Source organism: Brachyhypopomus gauderio, unplaced genomic scaffold, assembly GCF_052324685.1.
Source record: "Brachyhypopomus gauderio isolate BG-103 unplaced genomic scaffold, BGAUD_0.2 sc74, whole genome shotgun sequence".
Taxonomy (NCBI): domain Eukaryota; kingdom Metazoa; phylum Chordata; class Actinopteri; order Gymnotiformes; family Hypopomidae; genus Brachyhypopomus; species Brachyhypopomus gauderio.
In genome coordinates this window covers 465,001-474,026 of record NW_027506895.1, presented here as the reverse complement: position 1 = coordinate 474,026, position 9,026 = coordinate 465,001, and the positions used below count along the sequence as shown (strand labels likewise).

The following is a 9,026-nucleotide window of genomic DNA, read 5'->3' as shown; positions in this document are numbered from 1 at the left end:
CGCGGCACCTGGAATTAATAGCACCAATATAATAAAATAAAAAGAGTTATAGGCTACTGAGTGTTGTCATTACACGGATGCAGATGGGCATTTTTCACAGGTAATGGGGAACTTCCCGTTTCTTCTTTCACAAACGAATGTGTTAATTTATGTTGCCTAACAAAACCTATACAACAGAAAACGTTCAGCTTAACACATAGATTTGCAAATTCTTCCTTAATTATTTGTATGTGGTCGTCCTCACGTTATCTATCATTGATTTGGGCTAGAGTGACTAGTTTATCAGGTGACCATTTGGCTAAAAATGCTTAGTAGTTTGGTACTGTATGACACATTTTACTGCACAACAAAATGATTTCACGTTGGTCTTAGAGGGCAAACGGTACGATTTGACTTGATGTGTATGTGACCTGGCTGGTGGGGCACGGGAGAAGAAGTCTATCTGTGAGCGTGCGTGCTGTGCTGAAGACGCTTCCTTCCACTCGCTGAACTGAACTGCTGCTGCAGCGCGTCTGGTGTTAAAGGAAGAGAGAGGTCGGGTGTGTGCGAGGTGGGGGCTCATTTCAGGGCATTGTTTTTAATCGCTCAGGTTTTCAAAAGATCATTTCAAACCAACCTTAGTAAAATGATGATAATAATATTATTTTTTTTTAAAGAAAAAAAAAACCGAAGTTTCAAAAGGGCATTTTCGTTGATAAAGGGCAGAGTTGGTGGTGCTTTAGCACCACCTGATGTCTATGTGTGCACGCCACTGGGCGCAATAATAAAGCTTCGACATTAAAAGCTGTAAGATAACCCACACTCGTTCCCCAAACAGCCGCACGGCGTTCAGGAGCGCAAAAATATGTCCAGTGTTTTATTCGTATTTGTAAAACCGCAGACCTAGACGGACTGAGTGGAGTCCGGGACGTCGGTAAACCTCCACTCAGCTGGAGCTGGAGTGCAGGCCTCATATCAGCCACTAGATGGCGCCCTGTGCGACATCCACGACATTCGCGGGCTTCTTTACGCTTCCGCCGCGTTTGTTTGACATACAGCAGGAAGAGGAAGTGAGTGAGTCGGGTCTAACGATGAGCTTTACCAGAGATGCTATTGGCAGCGGCCCGTTTGTTTAGATCAAGTGTTCCTGAACTGAATTGTATTACAATGGACATCTGTAACGAGTCGAACTGATATAGCCAGCGACCGCCTATCGACCGGGACGAAGGACGAGCTTGTGAGTGGGGTAAGGTGGTCCGGCGGTGTTCGGCTGGCTCAGCCCGCTAGTCCGCCAGCTAACAGCCAGTCGACACTACACGACCGGAGTCTCTCCGTGTTCCTCCGCTTGTCCGTCCTGGTGCCGCCAAGCGCCTTTTGTGGCGCCGTTTTAAGGGACTATATTGGCAAAGCAATATAGTCCCTTTAAGTAGGAGAGTTACCCTATTTATGTCCGCTCGTCTGTCTAAGTGAACTAAAAAGTAGTTTTTTGTTACCTTTTATTTTGTTACCTTTTACTGTTGTGATTTCTAATGTATCTGTGCGGTTGTGTCGACGCAGAACAACCACAACCAGCCTGTTGTTGCCTCCAACAATATAGGGCAGCCATTTTTGTTGGTGCAGTTTGGGGTTGATGATGGGGCCATTTGTGGTAGGACAGGACAGTTAGGTCAGCACGACTAGGACTCTAGGGTCCTCTCACTCTCCTCTCAGCCATGTGATTTGAACCAATGCAGTTCTGATAACTAATCAATACATGCGGTACTGCCAGCACTCCATACAGATAATACAGATGAGGGGTTTTTTTTTTGTCCCTGTGAGGAAACAATTCAATATAATTTTTCTTAGTATTTGTAATAGGGCCACCATCGGTCATCTGTGAGCACCTCTCAGGTTCATGTAATGGGGAGAACGGGCGTGTTTGCAGACTACAGCCTCCATGTGTGTTCTTCCAGTTGGTGCGTGCTTGCCGTCCCTTGCCATGCTGGACCACGCCGACACCAGTTTGACCCCCGAGGAGCGGGTGCGTGCCCTCACCAAGAAGGGCAGCGCCGTGGACGTCAACGTGGCAGTGCCGGCCCGCCGCTACTTCCGCTCGGGCATGGAGATGATCCGTATGGCGCACGTCTATGCCGACGAGGGCAACCTGGAGCACGCCTTCGTCCTGTACAACAAATACATCACGTAAGGGTGGGCACGGCTCCTCGGTTTGTGTGGGAGGGTGAAACGTACGCAGCTGATCTCAGACCAGCGGATGCCACTTGTCCACCTGTCGCAGAGCGATTTTAGGCATGAGCTAGTTCTCACAGCACACAGTAATGTCTACTTTCCAGCGGAGGTCAGATTCTTAAGCGGCTTAAGTGTATGTGTCTTTTCATCCCCTCTTAGGCTTTTTATTGAGAAGCTTCCCAAACATCCTGAATACAAACTTTCCAACATCCCAGAGAAGAAGGACACTCTTAAGGTAGCTGAGATCCGCCCTCAATCGCACTTGGCCTGCACTATCTTCTCAGCTGCCCAACGTTATGACATGGTGACCTGCTAATGTCACCAGGACATAACCACGTCCGCCACGTTACGCTTTGTGCTTCCTCAAAACAGAAGCTGAAGGAGATCGCCTTTCCTCAAGCTGAGGAGCTGAAGAAATGCCTGCTGAGAAGATATGAGGGAGAATACGCAGAGTATCTCGCCAAGAAGGTGAATCTGAACTGAACATGAATGTTAGGATCAGATGAGGACAACAGTCTATACAGGTCAACAAGACGAGACTTTTTGAACGTCTCAAACAACTATTTATATACAAATCTGTGTGTGTGTTAGCGAGAGGAGGAGGCAGCTCTGGCCCGTGAGCTGTCCCGACAGAGGGAGCTGGAGGTGGAGAGGAGGCGCGTGGCGGACCTTCAGCGGAGGCAGCTGGAGCAGGAGCAGTTCAGCGCCTTTGAGGAGATGATCCGGCGTCAGGAGAGCGAACGAGAGCGTCGACGTGCGCTCCACGACTTCAACGTGGCCGACTCCACCCCCGACAACACCCCCCTTATCCCTGGCGTCCAGGGCCCACCGATGCCTTACCCACCGTCGTCCACGCCCCCTCAGAGCCCACAGTGTGCCTCCTCCAATCACAACACGCCGGCCGTGCCTGGTCCGGCTCCTCCCCCCACCTTTGACCGCTCCCTCAAACCGGGATCCATCAACAGGCCTGTCAACAGTAAGACTGCTAACACGGTGTAATATAGCTGTGCAGTCACAATACAGAGCAATTTGGTTAAAGGAGGGTAGCAGCCAGAGAGCAGTAGCATGAAAAGTAGCATCTCTGTTTGCACGTGGAAGCCCTTAGGGTTTGTGTGTCTGGTCTGGGCTCCAGGTACGCTGGTAGATGGTCTGAGGCAGGTGGCCGTCCCCTCCGAGCTCTGCAACAAGTTCCTGCACCTGGCCAACAGCAACACGACGCGGGCTGTGGAGACGTGTGGGATCCTCTGTGGACGACTGGTACGTCCCACAATGCACCATTTTACTGGACAAATGAACCGTAAACTAAATTATGCCGAGCTGAAGCATGCAATCATTGTTTTTGTGTGTGTGTGTGTGTTTGCGTATGTCAGACCAGGAACGCCTTCACGGTGACGCACGTGATCGTTCCTAAGCAGTGTGGGGGCCCCGATTACTGCGACACGGAGAACGAGGAGGAGTTGTTTCTGGTGCAGGACCAACAGAACCTCATCACACTGGGCTGGATACACGTGAGTCTCGTCCTGACCAACACTCGCTTGTCGAGGCTGAAGACCTCCACGCTGACTGGAGCTCTTCGTTTGTTCCTTTGCAGTTTTGCCATGTTGCTGTCCAGGTTTGACCTTGAGTGTTTTTTCTGTCTTGTACGTCTAGACACATCCGACCCAGACAGCCTTCCTCTCCAGCGTTGACCTCCACACACACTGTTCATACCAGCTCATGTTGCCAGAAGCCATCGCCATCGTTTGTTCGCCCAAATTCAATGAGTCAGTACTTCCCGATTTAAAAAAAAAAAAAAAAAAAAAAAAAAAAACCCTCTTTCTCTCTCCAACATTCTTAGTCAACGAACTATTTGGCATTAGCAGGATTTCCTACAAAACTTTCCTCCTCAGTAGGTTTCACTCGCAGATGTTGTACATCAGGTTGATTGCAAAATAAATTAACTTCCAAATATGTTTAGGAAGGTTTGAAGTAGTAGTAGTAAAAATTGACATTCTTGTAACAGTTTGGATGTGGTTCTACAGGACAGGCTACTTCAGACTTACTGACTACGGTATGGAGGAGATCTCCACCTGCACCCAGAAGGGTTTTCACCCTCATCCCAAAGAGCCCCCCCTCTTTACTGTGAGTATCTCGTCCTCGGATGCAGCTGCTTTGTGCTGACACTCAACTGTAAACAGCAAACACATGTTGCCACAGCATCTACTTAAATGTGCTGAGGTTATTAAAAAAAATATTTAGTGCAGGTTTTTTTTGAACAGCAGTTATCTCTGTCAAAGCAAAACATTTTCTCTCTTTTTCAGGGTGGCAGCCATATTGTGATCACAGAAAGCACCGTCTCGATGTTAGACTTGCGCTGATCAGCTCAACACCATAACGCCGATTTCGAAGCATTTAAAACCCTGTATACCATTATTAACCTTAACAGGCCGTGTGGGCTGCCACGGGCCAGAGACGGCATGGTATTCTGTCCAAGCAGCATTTACAGGTGGTGGGATTTCTTAAAGAGACAGACGTGGTTGTCTGCGTTAAGCACTTTTGAAAAGAAAACACTCTTGACCGAAGTCTTCAGATGCATCTCCTGGGACCTCAGGGACAGACGCTTCTGTGTAGAGCTGTAACATTTCTGTTCCTCTCTGAAGATAGACTGTTGATGCTTTCGTTAGTTCTGTTAAATTTTTCATCCCTCAGAGGTATTTTGTTCTTGTCGTAATATTATGGTGGTGTTTCACACTAAAATAACTCATCTATGTAAATAACATTAAAGCAAACTGATGTTTTTAAAATGATTTTCAAGACCCTAGAAGTTGTTTTGAACTCATTTGGTATGTATATCCATACTAATGGTGGTACCAAATGCCATCCTGAAATATGAAAATTCACATTTTTGAACTGAGGAATGAGGTTTTAGCTGCATATAATCAGATGTGAAGGTGGAAATCCGAAAAAAACATCCATCTAGCATTAATTCCGATCTTTCTTTAGCTAATTGATAAAAGGATCATTCCATCTATTATTCCCTCTATATACTATACTTTATGTACTTTCATCTCTTCAGAATAATGCTTTTCCACTTTTACTGAAAAAAAGGCAACAGCTCTTTAAATTTGATGTTGAAATCGATGTTTACATTTCATGTGCATATTTTCTTCTTTATTACTCCACTACTCCATCCCATCCTTTATGACATCACTCCAGGACAGTTTGATTTTAGCAAAGAGTACAAATATTGAGGCGTCTCCAACAAGCCAATGAAACTGTTATTACCATTGTACATGAAAACCGTTTCACAAAATAGGACAAATCATAAATTAAGCAGATTAAAACAAAAACAAACTTTACTTTCATGATCATGTTTAAGGCTAGATTTTGTGAACATTCAAATTGATTTTGGTGCAAGGAATGTGATTGGTTGTCAAAATGAATTTCCAGAAGCCAACTAGGTCATGACCTCTGACACAGTTTTCATGTCAAAACCATGACGTTGTGTTACAATAAGTGCTGCCGTCTCCTCTGTGAATGCTTCACATTTCTGAACTCAACACTGGCAGGTTGAGTAGGAGGAGCTCCAGTCTAACAGTTCCTGTACATCATGGCCCCTTCATCCACTCACATTCTGCCTCCACCGCATTCACTTCCCACGGACGTCATTAACCTGCAGACTGGCAGTGCTGGGTTTTTTTTTTTTTGGTTGAGGATGAGGTCAGCCCAGCCAGTCCAAATCATCTTCATCACTGTCGTCACCAAACAAAGGGGCAGGAGGGGGCCGTCCTTTTAAGCTCTAAGGAACCAATCGGAAGCAGGAAATGTCAGAACGTTAAGTAAATACCAATAGCAAATACTAAAGAGCAGTACCAACACCCAAATGCTGCAATTACATGTTGTAATTGACTTCAGGACTTTCTTGTGAGATACACTGAGCTTTTTACTGGACATCTACAGTAACTAAGTACCTCAAAACTACAAACTACAACATTTGCTTAACAAACCGCCTAGCCCTAAAGGAAAAGCACTTTAATGTTTCAGGGAGCTCCAAGACCAGTCCTAGTACTGGTCCTTATATCTGTTTTCTCTGGCCTAGGAGATATGCACAACTATTAAGCCTGCGTCACTGATTAACTAGAGTTCAGCTAAAACATAAGTGGTGTGTGTGTGTGTGTGTGTGGCTATAAACAGGACCTTCCATTCTAGCAGTGACGCAGATCCAGCTGACAAAGAGTAACCAGACAGTCAGCATTATATCATCAGAGCAGTGTTGCTTGTCCCAGCATTATTACACTTCATAGCTGTGGGTAATCTTCACATCACCACCACATGTGACGATGCAAGGAACAAACTCAAACTGTAATCCAGTGTCCAAACTAGCCTAGCGGTTTCCTCTGGCAAGGTAATTTTGGCTGAATGTCATTATTAATTAACCAGCTAAACAGCTTGACTGATCAGTACACAGAAACGGATCTCTACTTAGGTGGAGAATCAACACTTGACTATTGAAATGACTTTTAATCATTAATCTGGTTAATCAGATTGGCGATTATCAAACAGAAATACAAATATGCAGAGTGTGTGCGCTGACAGGGTCCCTGCTCACCAGCTCCTCCTCCTCTTCCTCCTGGGGGGGTGGTGGGGGTTTGGTGGGGGCGGGGCTCTGGAAGAATGGCTCCCCCAGGTCGTCTCCCTGCCTCCTCTCAGATGTGCTGCGAGGACGCCGGGAGGAACCCAGACAACAGGGTGAACGGGACGGAGGAAAGTGAACGATGCCACACGCAAGCGCAGACGTTGTGGGTCACCACAAAGTAACACAAGGCCAGGCACAACATTCCGCGATGGGGGTTGGTCATTAGGGCTTTGTTATAAAACAACGCTTTTATTTTCAGTAAATAAAACCATTTATTGGATTAGCGTTTGGATTTTGCCAGCATATTATTCCATTATGGCAGCAATAGCGATTCAAAACATTATGCCAACTAATTACATTTCTGTCGAATTACTGAATCATCAAGAAATCTAATTAGTGTCAGACAGCTGTCTGTCTGGAGCTGAGCAGGGGCACTGGGAGAATGACTGGACCCGTGGTCTTCACATGGACAGCAGGTCCGGGCATGCCGGCGCTCTGCTTACCTGGTGGTGTGTGGAGCTGGTACCGCGGCGTCCTCTTGAGGAGCACCTGGGGGTGGCGGGGGGTTCTTGGGGGGCCCGATCGGTTTAGTTTGGGCTTCGCCTAGCGGATCTGTGCGGCACTGAGCCTCAGTCTTGGCATCGTCGTCTGGAGCAGACGGGCCTGCAGCTCCACCCTCTTCAGGAGGGAGGTTCCTGTCAGCTGGGACCTGTGGCGTAATGTCAGACTGGACAGTCTCCTCCCCGCTCTTGTGTGTTGGAAGAGCGTGATGATGCGTTTCCTGTCTAGCGGTCACACTGTCCTCCACTTCCTCCTTGCCTCCAACGTCTCCTGCAAGCCTCTCACCCTCCTCCCTCCCTTCCTCTTGGTCTTGTGTCTCTCCGTCCGTCTTCTCCAACATCTCCGGAACGTCGCTCCACTCCTCTTTTGCTTCATCTTCATCCTCCTCTTCCTCCTCCTGGTCCTCTTTCCTTCCATTCACCTGGACCTCCTGCTGAGGGTTCTCCTGCTCAGCCTGGGGATCATGCTTTGGTTCATCATCTTCCTCATCGTCGTCGTCGTCGTCTTCCTTCTCACTACTCTTGGTTGAGAGAGGCTCCTCTTTGGAGAGCAGCTGTAGGGTGACGTTCTGCACAAACCACCAAACCAAGTCAGTTACTGCCTGCAGACGCTATAAACAGTTAGAAGCTCTGAAAGCTAAAGTTATGAACAGTTATAGGCTCTGAATGATACAGAGTAGGGGTGTGACGAGATCTTGTGTCGCGAGATTTGTGATCCAGCAAGCAGCCAGAATGACGTCAGAAAATTCAGGTATTACTATTGAAGATGCCCCCGCCACTTTCAAATAGTTTGTTTGGCAGCATTTTGGGTACCCGGCGGAAATTAAAAATGGCAAGAGAGTGACAGATAAAACACGGGCCATATGCCCATTATTGGCCATTATTGTATGAAAATAATGTCGTACACCGCGACTGATACGAGCAGGATGCAGAGACATTTACAGCAGCACCACAGCTCAGTACTCAAATCAACATATCTCCCTTGAACAGAGGTAGCAGGGACAGAACGGCGCTTTGGCAAGTTGAGACAGTAAAGGATATCGGGAGCAGTGTGGGGATGCTAATATTCTTACAAATGAACATGGCAGTGTAGTTGCAGCAAATTCAGTGACATACTTGGTCAGGCTCTGTATGCACTATTTGCACTCTGTATTGACAGAGAAGATAATGCACATAATACAGTGAGTCCCCTCTTAACGACGGGTCTGGTTAACAACGGACCGGAGTTACGACCGACTTTTTATTTTATTTCGCGTGGTGCACTGAGGAGCAGTGGCAGCACAGTGGAGTGTTGTGTACGATAAGCTGAGGCAGCGTGACCTCCACTGCTGCCCATCTCGGCAACGCAATCGCTCTTTCTCACGCTGTACGCACAAGAACATTGTTAGTTTTTTTCTATACTGTATTTACGATCAAAGTGTATCTAAATCTAGGGTCGCGCTTAACAACGAAAACTGCTTTACGACGGACTTTTCAGTCTCTAACACAGTCATTATGCGGGGACTCACTGTAATATTGTTTGCGCTTGAAAAAATGAGAAATATTTAATCTTATTTATTATTTTAACTTTTATGAAATAACAGTTTCCACTGCTGCGTCTGTCTTTCTGTCCTTGACGCACATGCGCAGTAGTGGAAACCGGGGTA

General features: G+C 46.8%; 2 protein-coding genes across 5 annotated transcripts in view; one reads left to right on the top strand and one right to left on the bottom strand.

The window, feature by feature from the left end:
* Nucleotides 1-1,022: 1,022 nt before the first annotated feature.
* Nucleotides 1,023-4,991, top strand: stambpb (STAM binding protein b). Of its 2 annotated transcripts, none has more exons than XM_076990206.1 (10): nt 1,023-1,216; nt 1,932-2,160; nt 2,365-2,440; nt 2,578-2,673; nt 2,797-3,181; nt 3,338-3,462; nt 3,576-3,713; nt 3,856-3,968; nt 4,227-4,326; nt 4,506-4,991. In XM_076990206.1, the coding sequence occupies exons 2-10, from the start codon at nt 1,958-1,960 to the stop codon at nt 4,560-4,562; spliced, it is 1,293 nt and encodes a 430-aa protein (XP_076846321.1). In that variant the 5' UTR covers nt 1,023-1,216; nt 1,932-1,957; the 3' UTR covers nt 4,563-4,991. The 2 variants fall into 2 exon arrangements, with proteins under 2 accessions (XP_076846321.1, XP_076846320.1); XM_076990205.1 differs by having other exon boundaries at nt 1,024-1,225.
* A 321-nt stretch (nt 4,992-5,312) lies between these two features.
* The window catches only part of fkbp15b (FKBP prolyl isomerase family member 15b), a 22,553-nt gene continuing 18,839 nt past the window's right edge, over nt 5,313-9,026 (bottom strand). For all 3 annotated transcript variants that reach the window (XM_076990195.1, XM_076990197.1, XM_076990196.1), the window contains 3 exons: nt 7,324-7,949; nt 6,794-6,899; nt 5,313-5,983 (listed from right to left, as the gene is read on the bottom strand). In XM_076990195.1, the coding sequence (XP_076846310.1) occupies nt 5,906-5,983; nt 6,794-6,899; nt 7,324-7,949 (810 nt within the window). In that variant the 3' untranslated portion in view covers nt 5,313-5,905. The remainder of the gene's footprint in view (nt 5,984-6,793; nt 6,900-7,323; nt 7,950-9,026) is intronic.

Coding starts and splice junctions, on each gene's coding strand:
- stambpb (XM_076990206.1), top strand. CDS start 1,958: ATGCTGGACCACGCCGACACCAGTTTGACCCCCGAGGAGCGGGTGCGT. Junction 3,182..3,337: donor CATCAACAGGCCTGTCAACA/GTAAGACTGCTA, acceptor TCTGGGCTCCAG/GTACGCTGGTAGATGGTCTG. Junction 4,327..4,505: donor AAGAGCCCCCCCTCTTTACT/GTGAGTATCTCG, acceptor TCTCTTTTTCAG/GGTGGCAGCCATATTGTGAT.